The sequence below is a fragment of the Zonotrichia albicollis genome, chromosome 6, assembly GCF_047830755.1.
Source record: "Zonotrichia albicollis isolate bZonAlb1 chromosome 6, bZonAlb1.hap1, whole genome shotgun sequence".
NCBI lineage: Eukaryota > Metazoa > Chordata > Aves > Passeriformes > Passerellidae > Zonotrichia > Zonotrichia albicollis.
This window is the reverse complement of record NC_133824.1, coordinates 48,481,347-48,508,629: the sequence shown is the minus strand read 5'-3', so window position 1 is coordinate 48,508,629 and position 27,283 is coordinate 48,481,347. Positions and strand designations below refer to the sequence as shown.

Sequence of the window (27,283 nt, the reverse complement as noted above, 5' to 3'; positions counted from 1 at the left end):
CTAGAACTCATTTCCAGGCATCCACTTCCTGCTGAACAGCCTTTCGTGTCCTGGCCTTCATTCAGAGGGGTCTGTGGTGGTTGCATTCACTGAGTGCTGAGATGTTAAAGGTGACCTTTCCTCTAACTTTTCCTTTGGCCATGTGCTCTTGCTTCTTCTAACAAAACTTACTCCAAAACTGCAGTGGACCTCCTTATCTGTTTCTGCACTGGCTCCAGCAGCATTTATCATCCTAGGTCCACATCTTCAAATTCATTTATATCTCTGACCAGTTCGTCTTCGAACAATTCAGGGGAGAAGAAAATGTTAATTCTCTGTTATTTATCAATCCCCTGCACACCAGCCCAACCCTCCAACCTCTCAGTTTCCACCACCCTCCTCCCCTGCACATCTCTCTCCTCCCCACTGAATCCTTCCCACTGCAGGGAGTTCCTGAGGAGCCACATGGTCCATCCCTGGATTCTCCAAGCACTGACTGCCCATCCACTCTGACCACAGCCAGGAGCCACACCCCACTGCCTGCCCAGCGTCCATCCATGGAGGTGAGCACCATGTCCTGTGTTTTCATCTCACCAACTGACACACCTGCTCAGTGTGAGATCAATGTCTCCAGCATGGCCATGCACATTGTGATGCTGCACGTTGGCCTCTGTGGGCTGGCTGGGAACGGGGTGTTCCTCTGGCTCCTGCACATTAATGCCATCACTGACTTCATATTCTATCAGGCCATCACCGACTTCCTCTTCCTCATCTTCATGTTGCCCTCCACCCTGGTATTCCTTGTGGAGGAGGTTTCCTGCTTGGCTATAATGCCCTCAATGTATATGAGCCTGCTTTTCCAGCTGTCACTGTTCACCTACAATATAGGACTGTACTGGCTGACATTCATCAGCATTGAGAGGTGCAGGTCCATCCTCTGCCTGTTTTTTTGTGGTTTTCAACTTCCTGAGCACCTGCTGAGGGTGGTGATGAGTGTCTTGTACTGGGCCCTCCTCTTTGTTGTCATCGCTGTCAATCCCACCGTGACTTCCCTGTGCCAGTCACACGAGCAGGAGCAATGTCGGGTGATTCTCACTTCCATGTACACCCTCAGCCTCTTCCTACTTGCAGCACCCATGGTCATTTCCAGCACAATCCTCTTCATTCATCTCAAGCCTAGCTTACAGCAGCAGCCACTCAAGATGCTTGACATTGTTATCTTCCTTGTTGCACTCTTCAATCTGCCCCTCACTCTCTGGAATTTACTGCAGCAGCTTGGTTACACCGTTGTGCCCTCCCAGATGGTTTTCCTGCTCACCAGCATCAACAGCAGCATCAAACCCTTCATCTGCTTCTTGGTGGGGAGCTGGAAGAGAGACTGCTCCATGGGGAGCTGCTGGAGGCACTGCTCCATGGAGAGCTGCAGGAAGCACTCCTCCATCCAGTCCCTAAGGAAGGTGATCCACAGGGTGTTTGGGGACCCAGAAGAAAACACTGCCTGTGGAGATAAACCTTCTGTGGACACAGGGGTCTGAGTCCGTTGATCTCTTCCACTACACTGCTGAAGGACCCCGGGACAGTGGCTGAGAGATTCCTTGAGTCTCCTGCTCAATAAATACCTACAGGATCACCCTCCCTGTGCTGCTGCATCCCCAGCCCCTTTCCTGGCTGCTCTGGGCTCCCGTGTTTGGGAGGCCTCAGCCTTGAGGAGCAGGCCCTGGGCGCAGCTCCTGTGGCGCTTATCAGAAACACCCTCTGCTCCCAGCAACTGCTGCTGTCCAACCACCTCTCTCTGCTGTGTTAGTGCCTGAGATATCTGAATGGGGTGGGCCTGCAAGGAACTATCAGACATAAATAAGGTTAAATGCTGCTAAGTGATATTCCTCTGCTGAATTGCTAAGTTTAATGTATTACTGAAGTACTGTTAAGTTGGAGTGCTGTAAAGCTTTTAAGCCTTTTTCCTTTTAATCCTTGTCCACCCTGTCCTTTTGTCATACACCCTTGAACACACACAAACACACAAATAGGGGTAGCACATTGGTTTGCTTAATATTAAACCTGGTTTTTACTGATTTCCTTGCTGGTGGTTTTGTGCCTTCAGAAATTCTTCCTCTGCCCTGGCTTTGGCCTCTCCCTCAGCAGGCTGGGATGGTGCAGCTCCAAGGGGAGGAGGAGTCCGTGCTTCTCAGCACTGTGTTCCCCTTCCAGGAGCAGGGTGACATCTGTGTTTGTCACCGTTGTCTCCATGGCACATCAACCCCCTCCCTGTGGCTTCTCTGAGGTCTCTGAGCTGGGGGTGTTCTGGGGGTCTCTGAGCCTGGAGAAGAGAAGGCACCAGGGAGCCTTCACCTTGGTGCTACCTCCCAGGTCCTCACCTCCCTCTCTTCTCTCACTAAAAGAAAAACTGCTGCCCTCTAGGTACAGTTGCCGATCTTTCCAATATTCCGCAGTGCCAAAAGGTTGGTCGTGTCCAGGATCCACATTGGGAAATCGCTCGCCATGTTTTCACCGGCACCCACATGATCCTGCCACCACCACGCAGGCAGCAGCCGCCGCCACGGGTGCTGGTGCAATTCAGCACATCTCTTTATGTGGGGTGCTGAGAAGGACTAGCTGCCACTGCTGCCCCTGCCCTTCTGCCACAGCACGGCTGGCTAGGGGCAGCCAGGCAGGCAAGGCTTGCCACAGGCCACACCCAGATGGCAGCAGCCGCAGCAGAATGGCTCCAGCAGCGGTGCCTCGCCATCCCTGGTAAAAACTCTGTGTGTGCTGCTTTGATTTTCTTCTTGAAAATGTCTTCACAGAGGCATCACCAGCCTCTCCAATTGGGCCAGCAGCCAGCAGCATGTCCATCTGCTGAGCCATCAGAAACTGGCCCTGTCAGACATGGTGGAAGCTTCCAGCAGCTTCTAACAGGTGCCCCTTTCTGTGGCTCTCCCCTCCTACCAAAAAGGCAGGCTGTGCCAAATCAACACAAAGCAACTGTTTGTGGCCCTTCCCTTGGGCAGTGTGAGCCTGCATTTGAATAAAAAAATGGGAATTCTTGCCTCAGCTCTGTTTCCTTGGGCCCAGGGCAGGTTTTGGCAGTGACCCTGGTCCTCTTACCAGAAAGGGAGTTGATTCTGAGAAGCAGCCTGATGCTCCAGCAGCACTGGCAGTGCTGACACCATTATGGTGCCACCAGCACCACCCGCATCCCTCTGCTGCTGGAGGGACCATGGCCCTTCATGGAAGAGAAATGAGAAATGGCAGAAACCTGTCAGGAGAGGGAAGGCAGTCAGAGAATGGGACATGGTCCAGCGAAGGAGATTTTCAAATCAGGAAGACAAGATGACCTATTCTATTCTTTGAGTGGAGTTTTGACAAAACTCACTGCCTCTGTAGCAAAAAGAAAACCAACCCAACCCAACCAATGGAAGTGAAACTCTAATGTAGCCAAAGTTGCAGTTTCTTACTCCCCCGTGACCCCACCAAGTCTTTGGGATACAACTGTGAGATAGGGCACGAAAAGAGCCAGCAGGATGAGAATGCAGCGCTCTCGGTGAGCTGGGCACTTTCTCCTTCATGTCCCTGACCTGCCAGGAGCCGCTTTAGGACATGGATCCCAAAGGAGCAAGAGGGACCAGGAAGCGCCGCTGATCTGCACAGACCCCTTTGCCTGCTGCTGCCCCACAGGGAACAGGTCAGTGGAATGTTTGCCTTCCTCCCTACCCCACCTTCCTCTCCTGCAGCAGCTGCTCTGTTCCTGACACCCTCTCCCAGTGACTGCAGTGCCCTCCCCAGCTGCCCCCTCCTCTGTCCTGTGCATCCCGTCTGTTTCTTGCCAATGAAATCGGCTGAAATAAACTTTCTAAAACAATGGGAAGACTTTGGAAGCAGAAATTCCCTACCTGCATAGCACACACAGAAGGATCTCTTTTTGATCTGTATGTAACGAGACCTTACAGCAGGGGTTTTATCCATTATAACCACACATAGATATTTAAATGTCTTTTTCATCTAGTACATAAACACCATTTTCCTAGAACTCATTTCCATGCATCCATTTCTCACTTGGAGTCTTTTGATGCTTCTGGAGGTTCACTGAGAGAGGTCTCTGGTGTTCATATTCACTCTGATATTAAAGATGACCTTGCCTTGAACTTATTCTTTGGCCATATGCTCTTGCATCTTGTTGTTGAACTGGCCCCAAAAATACTGCAGGCCTCCTTATCTGTGTCTGCACTGGCTCCAGCCACATTTATCACCCTAGGTCCACACCCTTATTTCCTTTAATCTTTTTGGCCACTTAGGGACCACTAATCTTTGAGCAACTTCAGGGGAGTTGAAAATATTTATTCTCTTATTTATCAATCCCCTGCAAACCAGCCCAACCCTCCAACCCCACCATTTCCACCGCCCTCCTCCCCTGCACATCTCACTCCTCCCCACTGAATCCTTCCCACTGCAGGGAGCTGCTGAGGAGCCACATGGTCCATCCTTGGATTCTGCAAGCACTGACTGCCCATCCACTCTGACCACAGCCAGGGCCACATCCCACTGCCTGCCCAGCGTCCATCCATGGAGGTGAGCACCTTGTCCCCTCTTTTCATCTCGACTGACACACCTGCTCAGTGTGAGATCAATGTCTCCAACATGGCCATAGACTTTGTGATGATGCTTGTTGGCCTCTGTGGGCTGGCTGGGAATGGACTTATTCTCTGGCTCCTGCACGTTAATGCCATCACCCACTTCATCTCCAAACAGGCCATCATCGACTTCCTCTTCCTCATCTTCATGTTGCCCTCCACCCTGGTATTCCTTGTGGAGGAGGTTTCCTGCTCTGCTATAATGCCCCTGATGTATTTGAGCTTGCTTTTCCAGCTGTCGCTGTTCACCTACATTATAGGGCTGTACCGGCTGACATTCATCAGCATTCAGAGATGCAGATCCATCCTCTGCCTGGTATTCTGTGGTTGCCAACTGCCCGAACACTTGTTATGGGTGTTGATGACTGCCCTGTTCTGGGTCCTCCTCTTCGTTTTCATCGCTGTCAATCCCACTGTGACTGCCCTGTGCCAGTCACATGAGCAGGAGCAATGCCAGGTGGCTCTCACCTCCATGTACGCCCTCAACCTCTTTCTATTTGCTGTACCCATGGTCATTTCCAGCACAATCCTCTTCATTCATCTCAAGCCTGGCTCCCAGCAGCAGCCCCACAAGAGGCTTGACATTGTTGTCTTCCTCGTTGCACTCTTCAGTGTGCCCCTCAGTCTCTGGTTTCTCCTGCAGCAGCTCGGTTACACAGTTGTGTCCTCCCAGGCGCTTTTCCTACTTGGCTGCATCAACAGCAGCATCAAACCCTTCATCTGCTTCTTGGTGGGGAGCTGGAAGAGAGACTGCTCCATGGGGAGCTACTGCAGACACTGCTCCATGGAGACCTGCAGGAAGCACTCCTCCATCCAATCCCTAAGGGAGGCGATCCACAGGGTGTTTGAAGAGCCAAAAGAAAACACTGCCTCTGGAAATGATCCCTCTGTGGACACAGGGGTCTGAGCCTCTTGATCCCTTTCAATGCACTGCTGAAGTACCCCGGGACAGTGGCTGAGAGATGCCTTGAGTCTCCTGATAAGTAAATACCCACAGGATCACCCTCCTTGTGCTGCTGCATCCCCAGCCCCTTTCCAGGCCGCTCTGGGCTCTGATCCGTGCTTGGGAGACCTCAGCCTTGAGGAGCAGCCCCTGGGCTCAGCTTCTGTGGCGCTGATCAGAAACACCCTCTGCTCCCAGTAACTGCTGCTGTCCAACCACTTCCTAGGCTTTTATCAACAGCCTTGGAAATTCTTGTACTGCCCTGGATGCCACAGCATCCCTGCTCTGCCACTGTCCCAGCAAGCTGCCGGCCCCAAGTGTGGCCAGGCTGAACCATTGCTGTGAGTGCCGCCCATGCCTTGGGGCCCTGTGAGCAGCAGCCCCAAAGGAGAGCCTTGGAGCTCTGCTGGGCCCAGCAGCGCTGAGCAGAAGCTCCCTGGCACTGGGGCCTCTCCCAGATGGGATCTCTCCTGGCTGCTGCCCTGGGCTGATCCCCCAGCGCCCACGGCTCCTGGGCCCATCCCCCCAGGGCTCCAGGTCCAGCCCTTGGCCCAGGGAGGAGATGCAAAGGGATCCGCAGGGAGCATTTCACTGCCTGCCACGGCAATTGCTCACAGGCACCTTGCACTCACTCTGCCGGGCTGGCTGTGTGCACACACGTCTGCATCTGCTCTGGCAAATGTGGCAGAAATGCTGCTCTCTCAGCTGTGTTAGTACCTGAGACATCTCACTGGGGCAGGCCTGGAAGCAAGGTTAAGGCATGAGATACCATTCCAGCTAAATGCTGTTCATGTCCTTTCTTTGTTAAATTGTTTATTTTCATGTACAAAAGCAGGAATGGCTGGGGGAAGCACAGACACTGCCCATGGTCCTGGGTGGAGCAGGGCAGGAGCAGGGCTCTCATAGGGGAAAAGACGGAGCCAGGGAGGGTCTGGAAGTTCTGAGAGGTGTCTGGAAGAGTTCAGGAAGGCTCTGGGTGCCGGCAATCCCAAATCTCCCCACTGGAGGAGTGCAGAGCTTGCCGGCAGCACTTGCAGTGGAGGAATGGCTTCGTCTTGGAAAGCTGTGGGATGTGATAGGATGGGGTGATGATGGAGATGGGATTGGAATAGGATAGGAAACCGCTCAGCTGTGCTTCCTTTGGCCCTAAGAATGTTTTTGCAATGATCATGGAGCTGTTCCCAGAATGGGAGTTGTTTCTGATAAGCAGACAGATGCTTCAGCAGCACTGCCAGCAGCATTCCAGTGCCACCAGCGTCACCATCATCTCTCTGCTGCTGGAGGGACAATGACCTCTCAGGGAAGAGAAATGAGGAATGGTAGAAACCTTTCAGGTAAGGGAATGCAGTTGAAGAATGGGACACTCTCCTGGGAAGGACTGTTTCTAATTAGAGGAAAATGAGGACATATTTACAAATGTTATAAACAGGTGCTATGGTGATTCACTCTCAGAAACATTGAATGAATATTACGTGTGTTATAATGTTCAAAGAAGCTCTGTTAAAATTTGGAGTTTTTCCAACGTGAGTACTGCGTTCATGTTGAGAGTTGTCATGCTGATCTCTGACCATTGTGGGGAGCCGAAGCCCGAAGCGCTGCACAAGCTCGGGGAAGGCGGGACGGAGGAGGAGCTGTGCTGGAAAAGCGGAATGTGTCTGAATGCCAGGGTTGGATTACCATGGGGTTGGCTTACCAAGAGGGTACGAAGCCTGTTTCTGTTTTGGGCAGTGTAGCTCTGGACCTTATTTTGTCCCGTGTTGTAGTTTAATAAACTTTCTAAAAATTTAAGAAGTGAGGCATCGTTTCTCACAACAACGAAAAAGACTACTTGATTTGTAGGGAAAATGAAAAAAAAACAAGATCAATAACTCAGAGACTGTGGAGCAATGACGGCGGAAAATTTGTAAAACCATTTCCGACTGCCCAAAGACTACACCGAGCCCTGGGAAACAACATCAGGACATGGCACAGAGAGAGCCAGCAGGACGGGAATGGGCAGCTCCTGGTGAGCTGGGCACTTTCTCTTCATGTTCCTGACCTGCCAGGAGCCACTTTAGGACATGGATCCCAAAGGAGCAAGAGGGACCAGGAAGCGCCGCTGATCTGCACAGACCCCTTTGCCTGCTGCTGCCCCACAGGGAACAGGTCAGTGGAATGTTTGCCTTCCTCCCTACCCCACCTTCCTCTCCTGCAGCAGCTGCTCTGTTCCTGACACCCTCTCCCAGTGACTGCAGTGCCCTCCCCAGCTCCTCCCTCTTCTGCCCTGCGCTTTGCTTCTGCATGTCCTGGCAAACAGCCCAACCCTCCCATATCCCTCTCCCAATCCACAATTCCCACTGCCCTCCTCCCCTGCACATCTCACTCCTCCCCACTGAATCCTTCCCACTGCAGGGAGCTGATGAGGAGCCACATGGTCCATCTCTGGATTCACCAAGCACTCACTGCCCCTCCACTCTGACCACAGCCAGGGCCACATCCCACTGCCTACCCAGCATCCATCCATGGAGGTGACCACCGTGTCCCCATCTCCTACCTCACCCACTGAAGGAGATGATCTGTGTGAGACAGATGTCACCAGCGTGGCCATACACAGTGTGACACTGCTCATCTGCCTCTGTGGGCTGGCTGGGAACGGGGCTGTGCTCTGGCTCCTTGGGTCCCACTGTTCATCCAGCAACAGCACCATCCTTTACATCCTCATGCTGACTTTTTTGGACTTCCTCCTCCTCCTCCTCTTTGTGTTGCCCTCCACTCTGCTCTTCCTGCTGGAGAATGTGTCCTGCTCTATCATCATGCCCTTGCAGTACATGGGGTTGCTTTTCAGGGTGTCAGCAGTGTCACACAGTGTGTGGCTGTGCACACTGACATTCATCAGCATCAAGAGGTGCAGGTCCATACACTGCCCACTCTGGCACTGCTGCCACCATCCCCAGCAGCTGTTGAAGGAGATGCATGCCCTGCTCAGGGCCTTCTTCATTACTTTCATCATTGTCATTGTCATTGCCATAATATTTTCTCTGTGCATTATCCTGCTATCTGAGCACTGCTGGGTTTTTTACCTCTTCGTGCACACCTCCAACCTCCTCCTCTGTGCTCCCTTCATCCTCATTTCCAGCAAAATTGCCTTCACTCATTTCATGCCTGGCTCCCATCAGCAGCAGCCCAAGAGACTCGACATTCTTATCTGCCTCATTGTGCTCTTCACTCTGCCCCTCAGTCTCTGCAATCTCCTGCAGGAACTCAGCTACACCATTGTGTCCTCCCAGGTTCTTTTCCTGCTCGCCTGCATCCACAGAAGCATCAACCCCATCATTTGCTTCTTGGTGGGGAGGTGTTGGAAGCCTTGCTCTGTGGGGTCCCTCTGCCTCTCCCTCAGGAGGGTCTTTGAGGAGCCAGAAGAAAACACTGCCCACAGAAATGATCCGCTCATGGACACCGGGGTCTGAGCCTCTTGATCCCTTTCAATGCACTGCTGAAGTACCCCGGGACAGTGGCTGAGAGATGCCTTGAGTCTCCTGATCAATAAATACACACAGGATCACCCTCCCTGTGCTGCTGCATCCCCAGCCCCTTTCCAGGCCACTCTAGGCTCTTATCCGTACTTGGAGGCCTCAGCCTTGAGGAGCAGCCCCTGGGCTCAGCTCCAGTGGCGCTGATCAGAAACACCCTCTGCTCTCAGCAACTGCTACTGTCCAACCACCTCCTGGGCTTTCATCAACAGCCTTGGAAATTATTGTGCTGCCCTGGATGCCACAGCATCCCTGCTCTGCCATTGTCCCAGGAAGCTGCCGGCCCCAAGTGTGGCCAGGCTGAGCCATTGCTGTGAGTGGCGCCCATGCCTTGGGGCCCTGTGAGCAGCGGCCCCAAAGGAGAGCCTTGGAGCTCTGCTGGGCCCAGCAGCGCTGAGCAGAAGCTCCCTGGCACTGGGGCCTCTCCCAGCTGGGATCTCTCCCGGCTGCTGCCCTGGGCTGATCCCCGAACGCCCACGGCTCCTGGGCCCATCCCCCCAGGGCTCCAGGCCCAGCCCTTGGCCCAGGGAGGAGATGCAAAGGGATCCGCAGGGAGCATTTCACTGCCTGCCAGGGCAATTGCTCACAGGCACCTTGCACTCACTCTGCCTGGCTGGCTGGCTGTGTGCACACACGTCTGCATCTGCTCTGGCAAATGTGGCAGAAATGCTGCTCTCTCAGCTGTGTTAGTACCTGAGACATCTCACTGGGACAGGTCTGGAAGCAAGGTTAAGGCATGAGATGCCATTCCAGCTAAATGCTGTTCATGTCCTTTCTTTGTTAAATTGTTTATTTTCATGTACAAAAGCAGGAATGGCTGGGGGAAGCACAGACACTGCTCATGGTCCTGGGTGGAGCAGGGTAGGAGCGGGGCTGTCACAGGGAAAAAGACGGAGCCAGGGAGGGACTGGAAGTCCTCAGAGGGGTCCAGAAGGGTAAGAGGGTTCTGTAAGTGTCTGGAGGAGGTCAGGAAGGGTCTGGATGCTGCTGATAGCAAATGTCCCAATTGGAGGGCAGCCGAGCCTCATGGGCAGCGCTTCAAGGTGGGTAGCAGCACTGGATGGGATGGGATGGGATGGGATGGGATGGGATGGGATGGGATGGGATGGGATGGGATGGCATGGCATGGCATGGCATGGCATGGCATGGCATGGCATGGCATGGCATGGCATGGCATGGCATGGCATGGCATGGCATGGCATGGCATGGCATGGCATGGCATGGGGAGAGGAGTGGAGATAAGAATGGGAGTGATACCAAAATCAGCCAGAATAAACTTTCAAACAGAATGGGAAGCATTAGGAAGCAGGAATTCTTTACCTCCAAAGGACACGCAGATGGATCTCTCTATATTTCTGTTTGATGTAAGACTTTACAACAGGGGTTTTATCCATCACAACCACACAGAGTCATTAAAGTGTCTTTCTTATCTAATAAAAATCACTTTCCTAGGACTAATTTCCATGCATCCACCTCCTTCTCCATGTCCTCTTCTGATCCTGGAGGATCATTCAGAGGGGTCTGTGGTGGTCACATTCACTGAGTGCTCTGATATTAAAGGGGACCTTGCCTTGAACTTTTCCTTTGGCCATGTGCTCTCGCTTCTTGTTAAAGAACATTCCCCAAAAGCACTGCAGGCCTCCAAATCTGTTTCTGCACTGGCTCCAGCCACATTTATCATCCTGTGTGATCCTGAGGAGCACACTGGAGCTGGGCTTTCCTCCTCCCTCCTGGGTCCAAGAACCCTATGGCCAGGAGGAGCAGGGATACTGATGCAGCACAGCAGGATCAGGGCTGTTGGGTGGAAAAGGGGGCCCTGAGGATAGTGTGGGGTGTTCGAGGTGGTTTTGGAGGGGTCAGGAGAGGCTCAGAGCGGGTTGGAGGGGGTCTGGATGCCGACAATCCCAGATCTGCCCAGTGGAAGAGAGCAGAGCCTGACAGGCCACGCTCAGAGTAGGGGAACAGCTCCATCTGGGAAAGCTGTGGGATGTGATAGGATGGGGTGAGAATGGAGAGTGGGGTGGGGATGGGGATGGGGGTGGGGATGAGATGGGATAGGATAGGGAGCAGCTGAGCTCTGCTTCCTTGGGACCAGAGCATGTTTTGGCAATGATCCTGGAGCCCTTCCCGGAATAGGAATTGCTTCTGAGAAGCCCCCAACTGACTCATCAGCACTGCCAGCATTGCCAGAATTCCTGTGCCACCAGCACCCCCCTGCTGCTGGAGGGACAATGAGACCAAAGGGAAGGGAAACAAGAAGTGGTAGAAGCCTGTCTGGAGAGGAAAGTCATTTGGAGAGTGGGACACTCTGCAGGGAAGGAATGTTTCTAATCAGCATAAAATTATGAGCCAAAGTGTTTCATTTGAAGCTTTTGACAAAAGTCACTTCCTCTAAAGAAAAAAAAAAAAAATCCACCCAGAATAAATATCTCTGAGGAAGTGGAGCTCTGACATAGCCAAAGATGCAATTTCTGACTGTTCGGTGACTGCACTGAGTCTTGGAGGGCAACAACAGGATTGGGCACAGACAGCAGGTGGTGGGACAGGAGTGAGGATCTCCTGGTGGCCTGGTCACTTTCTCCTTCATGTCCCTGACCTGCCAGGAGACGCTTTAGGACACAGAGGAGCAAGAGGTACCAGGAGGTACCAAGAGGGACCAGGAAGAGCCGCTGATCCGCACAGAGCCCTTTGCCTGCTGCTGCCCCACAGGGAACAGGTCAGTGGAATGTTTCCCTTTCTTCCTACCCCACCTTCCTCTCCTGCAGCAGCTGCTCTGTTCCTGCCACCCTCTCCCGGTGACCGCAGTGCCCTGCCAAAGCCCGACCCTCCCACCTCCCTCTCCCACCCCACCATTTCCACCACCCTTCTCCCCTGCACATCTCACTCCCCCCCACTGAATCCTTCCCACTGCAGGGAGCTGCTGAGGAGCCACATGGTCCATCCCTGGATTCTGCAAGCACTGACTGCCCATCCACTCTGACCACAGCCAGGGGCCACATCCTACTGCCTGCCCAGCGTCCATCCATGGAGGTGAGCACCATGTCCTCATCTCCTGCCTCACCCACTGAAGGAGATAATACATGTGGAATTGATATCACCGATGCAGCCATAGTTGGCATCATGCTGTTTATCTGCCTCTGTGGGCTGGCTGGGAACGGGGCTCTGCTCTGCCTCCTCAGGTTCTGCAGGAACGCCATCACAGTCTATATCTTCCATTTGGCTGTCGCCGACTTCATTTTCCTGCTCTTTGTGGCCACCTCCCTCCTGCTCCACCTGCTGGAGGAAGTTTCCTGCTACACTATTACACTCCGGGAGTACCTGAAGTTGTTTTTCCAGCTCTCGCTGTTCTCTTACACCACGGGGCTGTACCTGCTGACAGCCATCAGCATCGAGAGGTGCACATCCGTCCTCTGCCCGCTCTGGTACCGCTGCCACCGTCCCCGGCACCTATCAGGGTTCATGACTGTCCTTCTCTGGGCCCTCCCCTTTGTTACAGTGGTTATCCTGTGCCTGTCACTGAGGCCGCAGCACTGCCAGGTGACTCTCATCTCCATGAATGCCCTCAACCTCCTGCTCTTTGCTCCAGCCATGCTCATTTCCAGCACAATTCTCTTCATTAAGGTCAAGTGTGGCTCCCAGCAGCAGCAGCAACTCAAGAGACTTGACATCGTTATCTTCCTCACTGTGCTCTTCGTCCTCCCCTTCACTCTCCCACTCAGCCTCTGGAGTTTTCTGCAGCAGTTCGGCTACACCATGGTGTCAGCCCAAGTGGTTTTCCTGCTCGCCTGCATCCGCAGCACCATCAACCCCTTCATCTGCTTCTTGGTGGGGAGCTTCAGGTGGCCCTGCTCCATGGAAGGTTGCAGCAGGCCCTGCTCCATGGGGTCCCTAAAGAAGGCCCTCCTGAGAGTCTTTGGGGACACAGAAGAAAACGGTGCCTGCAGCAATGATCCCATCGTGGACATTGTGCTCTGAACCTATTGATTCCTGCCACTACACTGCTGAATAACCCCGCGACAGCAGCTGAGGGATTCCTTGAGTGACCTGATCAATAAATATCCACAGTATCACCCTCCCTCTGCTGGTGCATCCTCACCCTCTTTCCAGTCCATACTAAGATCTCAGAAACGCTCCTGGCCAATGAATTCCGTTGTGCTGATGCTTAGTATTAAAGCCATTTTTACTAATTCCCTTGGTGGTGACTTTTTCAGCGATCTCAAACACCGTTTGGAGCAGGAGAAGGGAGCAACGGCATGTGGGAGGGATGCTCTGAGGGGAGCACACGGGAGCAGGGCTTTCCTCCTCCCTGCCGGGTCCTACAACTCCATGGCCAGGAGGGGCAGAGCCACTGCCGGGAGTCCCGGGGGGAGCGGGGCAGGAGCGGGGCTGTCGGGGTGGAAGGTGGCCCGGCGGGGGCTGATCTGGGGTGTCCGAGGAGATGAGGAAGGCTCAGGAGAGGATCGCAGGGATCGGAGGCTGCCTGGCTGCTGGCGATCCCAAGTCTGGGCACTGGAGGGCAGCAGAGCCCGACGGGCCGCGCTCGGAGCAGGGAGCGGACGCCGGCCCGGAAAGCTGCGGGATGGGAGAGGATGGGGATGGAGAGCGGGATGGGGAGCAGGGATGAGGATGGGATGGGAACAGGGCGAGGAAGCTCAGCTGAGCGTCCTTTGGACCTTTGGGGAGGTTTCGGCAATGATCCCGGAGCTCTTCCCAGAATGCGAAATGCTTCTGAGAAGCACCCAGCCGCTTCCATCATCAGCGCTGCCGGCGCTGCCGACATTCCAGTGCCAACAGCACCACCAGCATCCCTCTGCTCCTTCACTGTGACCCCACAGTGAAGGGAAATGAGGAATGGTAGAAGCCTGTCGGGAGAGAGGAGGCACTTGGAGAAAGGGACATTCTGCAGGGAAGGAATGTTTCTAATCAAAAGGAAATGATGAGCCAATTGCAAAATTCTCTTTGAGGAGTGTCTGACAAAAGCCACTTCCTTACTGGACAAAAAAAAAAGAAAAAAAAAAGATAAATGACTCAGTAGAAGTGGATCTCTGACGAAGCCAAAGATGCAATTTCCGACTCCCCCGTGATTCCACCAAGCTTTGGAAGCAACACCGGGACAGAGCACAGAGAGGAGCTGGCTAGGCATTTGGAGAGTGGGCAGTGAGGACCTCCTGGTGAGCTGGGCACTTTCTTCTTCATGTCCCTGACCTGGCAGGAGCCGCTTTAGGACATGGATCCCTAAGGAGCAAGAGGGACCAGGAAGCGCCGCTGATCTGCACAGAGCCCTTTGCCTGCTGCTGCCCCACAGGGAACAGTTCAGTGGAATGTTTGCCTTCCTCCCTACCCCACCTTTCTCTCCTGCAGCAGCTGCTCTGCTCCTGCCACCCTCTCCTGGTGACCACAGTGCCCTCCCCAGCTCCTCTCTCTCCTCTGCCCTGTGCTTCCCTACTGCATGTCCTGGCAAACAGCCCAACCCTCTCCTACCCCACCATTCCCACTGCCCTCCTCCCCTGCACATCTCACTTTTCTCAACTGAATCCTTCCCACTGCAGGGAGCTGCTAAGGAGTGTTGTGGTCCATCCCTGGATTCTCCAAGCACTCGCTGCCCATCCACTCTGACCACAGCCAGGGGCCACATCCCACTGCCTGCCCAGCGTCCATCCATGGAGGTGACCACCGTGTCCCCATCTCCTGCCTCACCCACTGAAGATGATCTCTGTGATATTGATGTCACCGATGCGGCCATACACAGTGTGACCCTGCTCATCTGCCTCTGTGGGCTGGCTGGGAACGGGGCTGTGCTCTGGCTCCTCCAAAGGACCCCCACCACCAGTTACATCATCAACCTGGCCTTCGCCAACTTCTCCTTCCTCCACTTTGTGGTCCTCTCCACCCTGCTCTATCTGCTGGAGGAATTGTCCTGCTACACAATCGTGCCCCTGGTGTTCATGAGGGCACTTTTCCCACTCCTGTTCTTCTCCTACAACCTGGGGCTGTACCTGCTGACAGCCATCAGCATTGACAGGTGCACGTCTATCCTGTGTCCACTCTGGTACCGCTGCCGCCGTCCCCAGCGCCTCTCATGGGTGGTGTGTGCCCTCCTCTGGGCCCTCTGCATCACTGTCATTGTCACTATGACTGCCCTGTGCTGGTCACGAGAGCATGACCACTGCCAGGTGTCTCTCATCACTATGTACGCCCTCAACATCTTCCTCTTTGCCCCAGCCATGCTCATTTTCAGCACAATCCTCCTCATTAAGTTCAAGTGTGGGTCCCAGCAGCAGCAACCCAAGAGACTCGACATTGTTATTTTCCTCATTGTGCTCTCCTTCCTCCTCTTTGCTCTCCCCCTCAGCCTCTCCAATTTCCTGCAGCAGCTCGGCTACACCGTTGTGTCCTCCCAGGTTCTTTTCCTGCTCGCCTGCATCCATAGCAGCACCAACCCCATCATCTACCTCTTGGTGGGGAGGTTCAGGAGGCCCTACTCCGTGGGATCCCTACGGCTCTCCCTCCAGAGGGTCTTTGAGGAACCAGAAGAAAACACTGCCCACAGCCATGATCCTGCCATGGACACAGCCTTTCCAACCTGTTGATTCTTTCCACTGCTCTGCTGAAGGACCTTGGCAGAGTGGCTGAGGGTTTCTTTGAGTCACCTGATTAATAAATATCCATGGGATCACCCTCCCTGTGGTGCTGTAATCCTGCAGGAGAAAGGAGCAGAGGCAATGACAGTGGCCATGTGGGAGGGATGCTCTGCAGGATTCTCATTGGAGCATGGCTGTGCTCCTCCCTCACAGGTCCTGGAGCACTGTTCCCCAAATGGATCCTTCCCAACACAGCTGTGATCCCAAAATTCCCCTGGCACCTGGTTCCTGCATCCCACTGAGTCTGCTATCAAGGAACAGCACCGTGAACCCTGAGCTGCCTTTGCCCCCTCTACCAGCGCTTCCCGGCTTCCTCTGGCTGCTACTGCCAGCCGGGAATGTGGCTGGAGGGAGGGGACACAGCCATGGCTTGTGCTCCCTAGAGCAACCACGATCCCCAGTGCCAGAGCTGGGCTGGCACGGACACGATGGCCCAGGGGCTCAGCATTCCCCACCCCGAGTGCTCTGTGAGTATCACAGCAGAGATCTCCCCTGAGATTTTTAATTTTTAATTTTGTGAGCCAGGTGCAAAGGTGTCTCTGCCTTCAGAAATTCTTCCTCTCCACTGCCTTCAGCTGCTCCGTCAGCAGGCTCAGGTGGTGCAGCAGCAAGGAGAGGAGGAGGCCGAGATCCTCAGCACAGCCACCCCCTTCCAGGAGCAGGGTGACACCTGTGTTTGTCACCATGGGCTCCATTGAGGCAACATCCCCCTCCCTGGGGCTTCCCTGAGGCCACCAACCCCACCACACCCGACACCTTCTCTCCAGCCACACCACACCCCACACCTTCCCACCACATCTTCCCAGCAGCTGCATCATGTCCCACCCCTCCCACACCATCCTCCCATCCCACTCCCCATGCAGCCCACCCACCTCCCGTCCTTCCCATCCCTCGCAGCCACGGGCCTCAGGCTCCAGCCCCTCCCCACGGGCTGCTCAGCCCAAGCTTCTTCACACTGTTTTTGGGGAGTGTTTCTCTGGGACATTCCCCTCCAGAGCTTCACCCGCCGTGTCCCGCCCCCCAGCCTCCCAGGAGAGGGACCAGAGGCGACAGCGGGATGGATCCATCTGCGTTTATTGGGCCAGAGGAGCGTGGAATGGCCAGGAGTGGACACACAGCCGGGGATCCCGGGAGGAGCGGGGCTGTCAGGGGGGAAGGCGGCCCTAGGAGGGGATCTGGGATCTCAGAGGGGATCGGGAAGGGTCCGGATGCCGGCAATCCCAAATATTACCACAGGAGGGCAGCAGAGCCCGACGGATCGGGCTCGGAGAGGACGCCAGCTGGGAAACCCGCGGGATAGCGCGGCACGGCAAGGGATAGGTACAGGGAAGGGGAGCAACAGGGAAGGGGAGCCGAGATGAGCATGGTTTGGGGATAGGACTGGGGTGGGAATGCAGATAGGATGGGGATGCAATGATAGTGACAGGAATAGGGACAGGGAGAAGGACATGGACAGGGATAGGGAGAGGGACAGGGACAGGGATAGGGATAGGGACAGGAACAGGGGTAGGGATAGGGACAGGCATAGCGATAGGGATAGAGACAGGGACAGGCATAGCGATAGGGATAGGGATAAGGGTAGGAATAGACACAACAACGTGGATCAGTGGGATGGGAAAAGGGATGGAAAAGCTGTGGGATGCATCCTGACTCACAGCTGCAGGAAGATGACCTGGAGGTCTGGCTGGGAGCGAGGGTGGGCAGCTGAGCATGAAGCCAGCGTGGGCAGCATGGCTGGTGGCACCACAGTGGCCTCTCAGCTGGACACTGTGGTGGTCCCTGTCTCCTCAAAGACCCTCCGGAAGGCGACTTGGAGGGACACCACGGAGCAGCGCCTCCAGCAGCTCCCCACCAAGAAGTAGATGAAGGGGTTGATGCTGCTGTTGATGCAGGCGAGCAGGAAAACCACCTGGGAGGACACGACGCTGGGGCTGAGCTGCTGCAGGAAATTGGAGAGGCTGAGGGGCACTCCAAAGATGAGGAAGAAGAGCACAGTGAGGAAGATAACGACGTAGAGCCTCTTAGGCTGGCGTCTCTTGGAGCCACACTGGACCTTGATGAAGAGGATCACGTTGGAGATGACCATGGGTGGAGCAAAGATGAGGAAGCTGAGGGCGTACATGGAGATGAGAGCCACCCGGCAGTGCTCGTGCTCGTGTGACAGGCACAGGGAGGTCACCACGACCATGACAGCGATGGAGAGGGCCCAGAGCAGGGCACACACCACCCACGAGAGGCGCCGGGGACGGCGGCAGCGGTACCAGAGGGGGAAGAGAATTGAGCCACACCTCTCGATGCTGATGGCCGTCAGCAGGTACAGCCCCATGTTGTAGGAGAGCAGCGACAGCAGGAGAAGGGACCTCAGGTACTTCAGGGACACGACAGTGGAGCAGGACACGTCGTCCAGCAGGTAGAGCAGGGAGGAGGGGACCATGAAGAGGAGGAAGGTGAAGTCGGCGACGGCCAGGTTGAGGATGTAGACAGTGATGGGGTTCCTGCGGATGTGGAATCCCAGGAGCCAGAGCACAGCCCCGTTCCCAGCCAGCCCACAGAGGCAGATGAGCAGAGTGACACCGTTTACGGCCACATCAGTGACATTGATCCCACAGGAATCATCTCCTTCAGTGTCCATCAGGGAAGATGAGAGAGGTGGGGACGTCTGGTTCAGCTCCATAGTGGGAGGGGGGTTGTGTCCCCAGCTGTGGGCACAGCAGAGGGGGGTTAGTGGGACCCCAGGGGATGTGACAGGGAGGGGATCCCAGTGAGGTGGCACAACAGGGCTGGGGACAGGGGGGGCGTGGGATGGCTGGGGGTGAGGTGAGGGCAGGGGGACGGTTGGATCAATCCAGCCATCCCAACCATGGGAGCAGTGAGAGGGGCTTTGGGGACATCCAGGGAGAAACAAGCAGTGCCCAGGGCTGGACTCTGGTCCCAGTCCCCTACCTTTCCTTGGGGCCAACCTGTTGGTGTGTCTGAGCAGGGCACGCTCCCTCCCTCCGGTGCTCCTCACCACAGGCTTCTCCAGTGAGGAAAACTGCGGTCTCCACGTCCTCAGAAGCCCCAAGCAGCCTATTTGTCCCCAAATAAAGCTGCTTTTTGGGGCGTTTCTGCACAATCACAGGTCAGGCACTGAGAGCACTGGGCAGTTGCACACACGCTGCCTCTTCTCCCGTCAAAATTCTCTTGATCTTGCGGGAAAGGAAATGTTTTGTCCGAGCAAATACCCCAGAGGACGAACCCTGCAGCAGTTACATCTCGCTGTGAAAGAATCTTGATGCTTTTAGGATTCAACCTGATATCTCATTAGACTGGTAATTGCCACCTTCCTAATTGTTTGATAGTGCTCCAGCCTCCTCTCCCCATCCTGCCCCGATGCTGGCATCCTTCTGAGATTGTTCATTACTGCGTGCATTTGCCTCCCAGCGTGAGAATCCCTCTCCACCGACTTCATCCTGCTCCAGGTCTGGGTGAGAATTTGGAATTTGTTGTCTGAGCCATCACTCTGGATTCACTCCTATTGGTTTGGGGGCCCTCCTGGACCGGCTGGTACTCACTGAGAGAGCCTGGAGAGGCTGGTGGCAAAGCGGGGGGGGTGACAGGGGACAGCACACCCCACATCCCTCCCTGCAGCCCTATACAAGAAGCACCCATTCATCCCCACCAAAAACTTTTGGGGTGGCAGAAGAGGGGAGGGGAGAGGGTCTTGGGCACATCCAAACATGGGGGGCATGGGTGACATTGCTGCTGGGATGGCATGTCCCTGAGCAAAGCGGGGTGTCACAGCCTGTCCCATCCAGGTTGCAATCACTAGGAAAGACAGGAGCTGGGTGCTTCCCCCTCACCCCGGTGCCGGGCACAGAGAGTCCGGCAGGGCACAGCACGGGTGTGACAGCCGGGCTGGCGGTGACAGCGGGGCGAGGGCAGTGAGTCACCGCCACCCCCGTGCCTGCTCCACCCCTGGACTTTGCCTCCCGCGGATGCTCGGGGCAATAAACCCCAGGCTCTGAGGCGGGAATGGGGCCTCGGGGTGGGCACCGGGGTCCCATCCCTGGGGGATCTGCACGAGCGGAATCGGGATGGGGAGTGGGATCAGGAGTGGGATGAGAGAATGGAGTGTGCCTGAGGCGGTGGGCAGGAGTGCGAGGGAGCGGCACCCAGGCAGGCAGGACACGCAGGTGGCAGCGTGACGCTTGTGCACGGCGCCGGGAGAAGGTCACCTGTGCGCCAGGACACCCGTACGTGTGTCCCGGCCGCTGTCACCGCCGCGGCCACAGCCCTGGGCGGGCGGGCGGGCGGGCCCCGCGGGCGGGTGACAGCCGCACCCTGGAGCGGGCGGGCGCTTCCCGCCTGCCCGTCCCCATCCCTGTCCCCGCCGAGGCCACTCGGGCTCCGTGGCCCCAGCGGACACCCCCATGCAGCGGGAGCGCGGGGAGCAGAGCCCAGGAGCCCCCGAAACCGAGATCAAGGCTGTCATCGTCGGGGATGGCGGCTGCGGGAAGACGTCGCTGCTGGTGGCCTTCGCCAAAGGGGACTTCCCCAAGGTACGGGATGCCTGTCCCCTGGGGGGTGGGGGACTGTCCCCGGGCCTGCGGGAGCGGTGGCGGGCAAAGGGCGGTGGGACAAACACGGTGGCAGCAGCGGGGCTCTCTGAGGCGGGACATGGGGACGGGGGCTGGCCCAGCCTGGGGCTGATGGGGGTCTGTGACACCTCTGCCTCTCTTGGGGAATCCCAGGGGAAAACAGGGTTTGTCCCTCGGTGAGGGCACATAAGGGACTCAGGGAGTGCCGCGAAGTGGGGCAGCCACAGAGACCCCAGAATCCCTGTCCTGAATCCCCAGGTCCCCCTGGGGCATCCATGTGCCCAGGGATGGGAGACAAGGGTGGTTCCCATCCCACTGCCCCAGGGAGGAAGCACCATTTCCCACTGCCTGCTTCCCTGCCTGTGCTCTGTCCTGTCCCCACTGGGGTCCCCTCTGTCACTGCCCCCCACAGCCGCCTGTGTGACCTGTGTCCTGTCCCCTGCCAGGTCTATGTCCCCACCGTGTTCGAGAAGTACACAGCGTCCCTCCAGGTTGCCGGCAAGCCCGTGAAGATCCACCTGTGGGACACAGCAGGTGGGACAGCAGGGGAAGTCCCGGGCTGGTGTGCCCCCCACTCTCCCACCCGGGCGTTTTGGGGTGTCCCACATGTGTGGTCATGTTTTGTCACCTCCAGCAAGTCCCCATGACTGTGGCAGAGGCGGGGTTGACCCACAGCCATCCCCACAGATGTCACTTTCACGGTGTGTCATGGTTTCCTTCTCCACCCGGCAGGACAGGAAGACTACGACAGGCTTCGCCCTCTGTCCTACTCAGATGCCAACGTTGTCCTCATGTGCTTTGATGTCACCGACTCCAACAGCTTTGACAACATCCTAACAAAGGTAACGCAGCCCCGGGGGTGCCGCCTGTCCCCTGTCCCCATCCCTGGGTGGCACGTGCCCATCCCGGGGTGACGTGTCCCTTCACAGTGGTACCCGGAGGTGAACCACTTCTGCAAGGGGGTCCCGGTGCTGCTGGTGGGCTGCAAGACGGACCTGCGGCAGGACCAGGAGGCGCTGCAGAAGCTGAAGGACGGGCGGATAGAGCCCGTCTCCCGCCAGCAGGTGGGTGTCACCTCCCGGTGACAGGTGACACGGCACAGGACAGGACAGCGGGGTCCTGGGGAGGTGTGACTCTGTGTGTGTGTCCCCGCAGGGAGAGGCCATGGCCCGGCAGGTCCGTGCCGTGTCCTACATGGAGTGCTCGGCCAGGTACCAGGATAACGTCGGGAACATCTTCGTGACAGCCTGCAATGCCGCCATCAGTGCCGCCCGCCGGAGGCAGCGCAAGGCGGGACCCAGGAGGGGCTGCGCCATCCTCTGAGCCCCCCGGCTCGGCACAGCCCCCTCGGACAGCCACTGCTGTCCCCAAGCTCCGACACTCTGCCTCCGCCACCGGAGCGCCGCTGCTACCCGCCCGGCCCGGGGCTGGCACCGCCGGTCACCGCGGGGTGACAGCAGGAAAGCATTCGTGGCATGAACTGTCACCCGCCTGCATCCCAGAGTCCCTTTCCCGCTGGGGATGCCGCCGGGGATGTCCCTGTCCCGCCAGGAATCCATCCCAGCGTCCAGTGCCAGCACCCCCTGCCAGCCGGGCTCTGGGGACGCAGAACTGATTTGGGGCTCCCCTTCCCGCTGGCAGGCCAGCGCCGGAGGGGGATGCGGAGTCACTGCAGGGCCATCTTCTGCCATTAAAGTGACTCAAAACTCATCGGTCTGAGCGATCCCTGGGGCAGGGGCAGTCCCTACACGGCCTGCAGGCATCGGGGACCCCGGGTGGGTGTTGGGGACACGGTGTGGGTGTCGGGGACATGGTGTGGGTGTCAGGGACATGGTGTGGGTGTTGGGGACAGGATGTGGGTGTTGGGGACATGGTGTGGGTGTCAGGGACATGGTGTAGGTGGGTGTTGGGTTCCTGCCATGGGCCCAGGGTGGATGAGAGAGCACCGGATGGGGTCACCGGCTGATGTTGGGTTGAGGTGCGTGTGAACATGTGTCCAGGTGTGTCCAGGTGTGTGCTGCACATACAGGTCTATAACCACATGTATAGTTATATATATATGTTTTTATATACATACTTCTATATAATGTATATCTAACTATAGAGTTAATGTATAGCCATCCATATCCCTATATTTATTTTATATATCACTGCATATAGTTAGGCTGTAACTATCTATAGAACTACGTATAGTTTATAAAACACTGTTTATAGTGTATAACCAAGGAGCTGTACTAGTTACCCAGGGGGATGTAGGTGCCTGCCGGTGTCTCTGCATTCAGACCCCCATACAGGCGTGCACAGCCGTGCGGGCACTCGCGAAGCCCGCGGGGACACCGAGGGGCCTCACGGCGGGGCGTTTTGTGCCACGAACCCCCCAAAATCCCACCGGGGTTCCCCCTCTCCGGCCCCCCCGCCAGGGGCGTGGCCACGCGGGGAAGGGGCGTGGTCTGTGCCGGAGTGGGCGTGGCCGGGCCCGAGACGCGCGCGCGCGGGGCGGGGCCGGGCCGGGCAGTGCACGGCGCACGCGCGGGCTGTGGGGGGGCCCGTGCGCGCGGCGCGTGCGCGTGGCGTCGGTGTGTATGTGAGGCTCTGACGGGTTCAAAATGGCGGCGGCGGCTCCTGTGTGAGGAGGGGGAACCGCGTCCCGGCCGGGGGGCGGCGGCGCAGGGGGGGCACCGCGCGGGCGGGACGGGGCGGGCGACGCCGGCGGAGCCCCGGCACTCGGCGGCGGGAGGGGTGCGGTGGCGGTGGAGGCGGCGACGTCGGTGGCGGGGGGACGCGGGCCGCGGCGGCGGGGGGCGGCCGGCGGGGCTGTCAGCGCCCGCTGCCCGCGCCGGGAGCGGCGGGGCCGGGGGCGCGGCGGGCCCGGGGCGCGATCGCTGCTGACCAGGGGGTTCCTCCTCCTCCGTCTGTTCTGTTCCCCCCCCGTGCCGGCGGTAGAAGAGGACAAAGGCGCAGGAGAGACCTGGTGAGCACCGCGGGGTCACCGGCGAGCCCCGAGTTTGTGCGGGGCCCCGGAGCGCGGCCGGGTGGGAGCGGGCGCGGGCGGCTCTCCCCTTGCCGGGCCCCGGGAGGCCGCGTCGGGAAGTTGAGGAGGGGGCGGCGGGTGCCGGCTGACAGCTCCCCGGGGACCGTCCCTCCCTCCCTCCCGCCTTCCGTCCTGCCCCGGCGGGGGCGGGCTGGGGTGGCCCGGCGGGCCGGGGCTGGCCCCTTCCCCCGCGGCGGGACCAGCGCGCCGAGCTCCGCTTGTCCGGTTGTTTATAAACAGAGTTCAGCAAGTGTGGGGAAACTGTCTCCCTCGGCCGAGCCGGAGTCCGGTGCCGTGGCTCCAAGGGATGCAGGGGTGGGGAAGGCGCTGGCGGGACCGGGAGCGCTCGGGGGTCGGGGAGGAGCAGGATGGAGCGAGTTCGCCCTGCGTGGTCGTAGCGGTTCTGTAACACTGAGGGGATGGCGGATCCCCTTCCTCGATCCTATTCCCCGATTCTCCTCCCCGAATGTCCGACTTAGGCATAGTGCTGGGGATTAAGAGCCGTGCCATACCCAGGCTTTGGTTGGTTTCTATCCCTTTAAAAAAAAAAGTGTAGGTGCCATCTGACGCCCTGGGAGGTTTTCCCAGGTTGGTGTGTGGTGTCACAAGGTGGCACATTTGGAGAGCTCAGCATTTAGGTCTCCTCCAGCCAGGAGTTAGATCCCTAACTGCTCCCCTGCTTGGGTGCTGTGTGTAGGAGCGATCCCATATGCCTTCCCTGCTCATGGGACATATCCTGAACCACCGTAGTTTCTCCCGGGTGCCACGATACAGGATATCCCAAGGCCAGTGATGGTGTTGTTTGGAAAAGGGTTTGACAGCACCTTCCCTGTTTTTTATCCCACTGTGGGCCAGAGGAGCTGCTGGTGGTAGTGTGGAGCCAGGGTGGGAGACCTGCAGCTCCTGTTGTGTTACAGAAGAGCTGGTGAAGTCCTTTACTCTGACATTTATTGTGAGTTAAAATAGGAGCCTTAGCAGTTGGGGTGGGCTCACCCACTGGGTTCTCTCAGCCCCCAGGGCAGGGTGGGGTTGGCCCCGAGAGGAGAAGGGAAGTGAGGGGTGTGGGTGTCCCTGTGCCCTTTTTCACTGTTTGCCTCTGGCTCCCAAGGAGGAAGAGGACGACGACAGCAGTCCTGGCGTGTCCTTCTCGCTCTCCTCCGAGGAGTCGGAGATGGAGCCCGAGGAAGAACGGATCCGATACAGCCAGAGACTGGTCAGTGCCCTTGGGACAGTCCTGTTCCAGGCTTGCTTCTCTTGCAGCTGCAGAGGGGAAAGGCTTTTCCTGGCAGCAGGGCTGAACCACCCAGAGAGGCTGGTATGGATGGATGCAGCCTGCTCAGAGGTGTGGGCTTGGCTTTGGTGGCTTTGTGGGTCCTTTTGTGTCACTGAGTTTGTCCTAATGAAGGGAATTTGGCTGCTGAGCTCTGGAAAGGTGGGATTGGAGGCTGAAGCTGGGGAAGGAGCTTTGAGGTAGGAACAAGAAACTGGTGTCAGTGTAGTTTCTGTCACAACAGGTTTTTTTATGTGTGTTTGTGACAAGCAGAGGACCTGAAACACTGTGTGTTACCAATCTTGATTTAGGTGGCTGTGAAAGCTGAGGGAACCAGCTCCAGTTTTCGTGTGTCTCTTCCCAGTGTTTTCTTCTGAAGGGAGCTGTTCCAGCATTCAGGTCCCAGTCAGGCCTTGTCAGGAGCTCTGGTGTTTGTGCTGGGACTGCATGAATCCAATGGGAATTGGGCTGTAACTGGGAACAGCTTGGGAGCAACTGCTCTTAGAGTCTGAGGTGATATTCCCAGAGATCCCAGGGAGGGAGGGAAGCTGCTGTGTCTCCCACGCTGTTTTGAGGCAGCTGCAAGCCCCCAGGGAGGGCAAGTGGCAGCTCTGTGGTGCAGGGAGTCCCTCTCTGAGTCACTGCAGTACCCTCACCTTCAAGGGGCTGCCCATAAAGGTAAATCCTTATCCTTTAATTCTCTGGAATCGTTTGGTGTGAGGCTGTGTGGTTCTTGGCATTAAGCTTTGTCCTCCAGATGAGCAGTTCTGGGTGCTGGGGAGTTCCCCAGTGCTTTGGTGGATGTTTGAATTTGGCATCAGTGCAGTCCCACCTCCTCCCTCATCCTGACACATTTATTCCCACAGCTGTGCAGAATGCAGCTCAAGGTGCTGGTTTGACTGGAGATTGATCCAGGACTAACCCAAAACATCTGGATAAAGATGTGGCAGGTGAAGGGGGCTATCAGCCAGGAACTTGTCAGTTGAAGAATGCTTATCATCTCTCAAATGGAAATCAGGAGGAGCTGGTGTCCTGGTGCAGGTGGGCTGGGCTCCAGCAGGATGTGCTAAGCTGGATAAATGCCTGCAGGCTGATGAGCTCCGTGCTTAAGGGGTTTGGGAGGGCACATGGGCAGCAGGGTGAGGCTCACCTGGACTTGTGTGCTGGCCTGAGGCCCAGGGAGGAGGCATGACCCCTGTGGGGTGGCTGAGGCTTAACTCCTACCTCCTGCCATGCTTTTCCTGGAAACTTCCAGCTCATTATGTGCTCCTGCTGTGTCAGTGATGCTCTCTTGCTGAAGGACCCTTAAAAGATGATTATTTTTCTTCTGTAGAGCATGATTTGACTTACTCAAGTATCCCACATATGCCTTGGACTTGGGAGCTGGGTTAGTAGGCCTGAATGAGAAGTTCCAAGTAAGGAAGCAGTGAGCTGCTGGTACAGTGTGTTTCTGCTGCTATCAGCTGTGTTTCTGGTGTGTGACTGGGGCTCAAATAGCATAAAATAAATGTATTTTAAAAAACCAGTCCAGGTGTGATAGTAGTTCTACCAGCCAAACAACCTGAACCTGAAGTTTATGGTGGTAAAGGAGCTGAATTAATTGTGTGGTTTGATGGTGCCAGCTGAGATGGCAGAGGCAGTTTGTTCTCTGGTGTGTCAGGTAATCACACCGAGAGCATCTTTTTCCTGACTAGTTTCTCATGGGACACAGAGGAAATCTTGAGTGTTCTGTGTTATTTTATTTAATTTGCACTAATGTTGTCTTCCCCTGCTTTGACAAAAATCTGATGTGTGTCTGTTTTGTGAATGAATTTATCAGTGCTGGTAAAAGATCTGGGTTTGGAGGAGAATTTCACCTCTGCTTCAGGTGTGGTTCCTGCAGGAATTCTCTGCTGGGTGACACATGCCTGTGTGGCACAATGACACTGATTGGATGGGCTGCACTGCCCTAACTGTACTTGCTCCCTAGTTCAGGCTCTGCATCCATGACTGCCAGGATAACACAGGCCTGGGTGAGGGCTCTGGACTCAGGGATATCTTGGGAGGATGTCTTGCACCCATCCATGACCATCTGTGGGAGAAGCTGTGTCCTGGTGAGCTCTGGGAGGCTCACACAGGCCGTGGGTGATGCTGAGTGTGGAGAGGACACAGAGGAGCAGGTTGTGGGCTATCCATGCTCCTCACCAGACACTGGGAGCAGTGGACATGGGACTTGCAGGCACTGTGGAGCAGTTTCCTGCTAATTCTGTATGTGAGTTATTCTGCCCAGCTCTGTAACGAGGCAGTTCCTGGGGCTTGGGCTGAGGTTCCAGCGTTTCAAGCTGGAGTTGTGTGTTTGCAGGCCCTTAACCAAGGAGCTGAAATGCTCTATTGTGTCCTGAGCCTGAGTGACAGTCCAGCCCTGGCACTAACAATGCCACGGTCCCTCTCTGAGACTTGGAAGTCTTTGCTGGCTGTCACTGGGTGGTTGCACCCAGCCCATGTTGGGCTCCCACGAGGAGCCTGGACTCCTTAAAGGCTCTGCAGAAAAAAATCCATTGGGCTGCTGCTCCCAGAGGCTGCCTGCCTTCTGCAGAGCAGCCCTGCCATGTTCCTGGGTGCTGGAAGTGTGAGGATATCTCACCTTCTGCCTGCTCCAGGGCTTGTTCTGGCAGGGCTGTGCTGTGAACTTAGACTAGCAAGGCCCTGTGAATTGCAAGCTG

At 56.6% G+C, this 27,283-nt stretch overlaps 8 protein-coding genes across 12 annotated transcripts in view; 7 read left to right on the top strand and 1 right to left on the bottom strand.

Annotated features, from left to right (window-relative positions):
• The first annotated feature begins 449 nt into the window (after positions 1-449).
• On the top strand, positions 450-1,622 carry LOC102070850 (proto-oncogene Mas-like). The gene has a single exon (XM_074543690.1). The coding sequence runs from the start codon at positions 537-539 to the stop codon at positions 1,512-1,514; it is 978 nt and encodes a 325-aa protein (XP_074399791.1). The 5' UTR covers positions 450-536; the 3' UTR covers positions 1,515-1,622.
• A 1,251-nt stretch (positions 1,623-2,873) lies between these two features.
• Positions 2,874-5,908, top strand: LOC102061978 (mas-related G-protein coupled receptor member A1). Its single transcript, XM_074543691.1, has one exon. The coding sequence runs from the start codon at positions 4,540-4,542 to the stop codon at positions 5,512-5,514; it is 975 nt and encodes a 324-aa protein (XP_074399792.1). The 5' UTR covers positions 2,874-4,539; the 3' UTR covers positions 5,515-5,908.
• A 2,080-nt stretch (positions 5,909-7,988) lies between these two features.
• LOC141729257 (mas-related G-protein coupled receptor member B4-like) lies at positions 7,989-9,124 on the top strand. Its single transcript, XM_074542159.1, has one exon. The coding sequence runs from the start codon at positions 8,052-8,054 to the stop codon at positions 8,994-8,996; it is 945 nt and encodes a 314-aa protein (XP_074398260.1). The 5' UTR covers positions 7,989-8,051; the 3' UTR covers positions 8,997-9,124.
• A 2,874-nt stretch (positions 9,125-11,998) lies between these two features.
• LOC102065500 (mas-related G-protein coupled receptor member H) lies at positions 11,999-14,118 on the top strand. The gene has a single exon (XM_074543692.1). The coding sequence runs from the start codon at positions 12,084-12,086 to the stop codon at positions 13,032-13,034; it is 951 nt and encodes a 316-aa protein (XP_074399793.1). The 5' UTR covers positions 11,999-12,083; the 3' UTR covers positions 13,035-14,118.
• Positions 14,119-14,605: 487 nt separating this feature from the next.
• On the top strand, positions 14,606-21,990 carry RHOD (ras homolog family member D). 5 transcript variants are annotated; one of them, XM_074543696.1, is made up of 7 exons: positions 17,820-18,065; positions 18,310-18,349; positions 19,042-20,241; positions 20,727-20,814; positions 21,013-21,122; positions 21,210-21,344; positions 21,436-21,990. In XM_074543696.1, exons 3-7 carry the CDS (start codon positions 20,113-20,115, stop codon positions 21,601-21,603), a joined length of 630 nt encoding a protein of 209 aa, XP_074399797.1. In that variant the 5' UTR covers positions 17,820-18,065; positions 18,310-18,349; positions 19,042-20,112; the 3' UTR covers positions 21,604-21,990. The 5 variants fall into 5 exon arrangements, with proteins under 5 accessions (XP_074399798.1, XP_074399797.1, XP_074399799.1 ...); XM_026798860.2 differs by lacking the exon at positions 17,820-18,065 and adding an exon at positions 18,822-19,011 and having other exon boundaries at positions 18,085-18,349; positions 19,124-20,241; XM_074543697.1 differs by lacking the exons at positions 17,820-18,065; positions 18,310-18,349 and adding an exon at positions 14,606-14,725.
• LOC141729420 (mas-related G-protein coupled receptor member H-like) lies at positions 14,720-15,740 on the top strand. The gene has a single exon (XM_074543693.1). The coding sequence runs from the start codon at positions 14,720-14,722 to the stop codon at positions 15,647-15,649; it is 930 nt and encodes a 309-aa protein (XP_074399794.1). The 3' UTR covers positions 15,650-15,740.
• LOC102062328 (mas-related G-protein coupled receptor member H-like) lies at positions 17,457-18,374 on the bottom strand. The gene has a single exon (XM_005496866.4). It carries the CDS (start codon positions 18,372-18,374, stop codon positions 17,457-17,459), a length of 918 nt encoding a protein of 305 aa, XP_005496923.4.
• A 781-nt stretch (positions 21,991-22,771) lies between the features above and the next one.
• KDM2A (lysine demethylase 2A) overlaps positions 22,772-27,283 on the top strand; it is a 33,886-nt gene continuing 29,374 nt past the window's right edge. Inside the window, exons 1-3 of the mRNA XM_074543684.1 lie at positions 22,772-22,906; positions 23,224-23,251; positions 24,420-24,524. Coding sequence (XP_074399785.1) covers positions 22,887-22,906; positions 23,224-23,251; positions 24,420-24,524 — 153 coding nt within the window. The 5' untranslated portion in view covers positions 22,772-22,886. The remainder of the gene's footprint in view (positions 22,907-23,223; positions 23,252-24,419; positions 24,525-27,283) is intronic.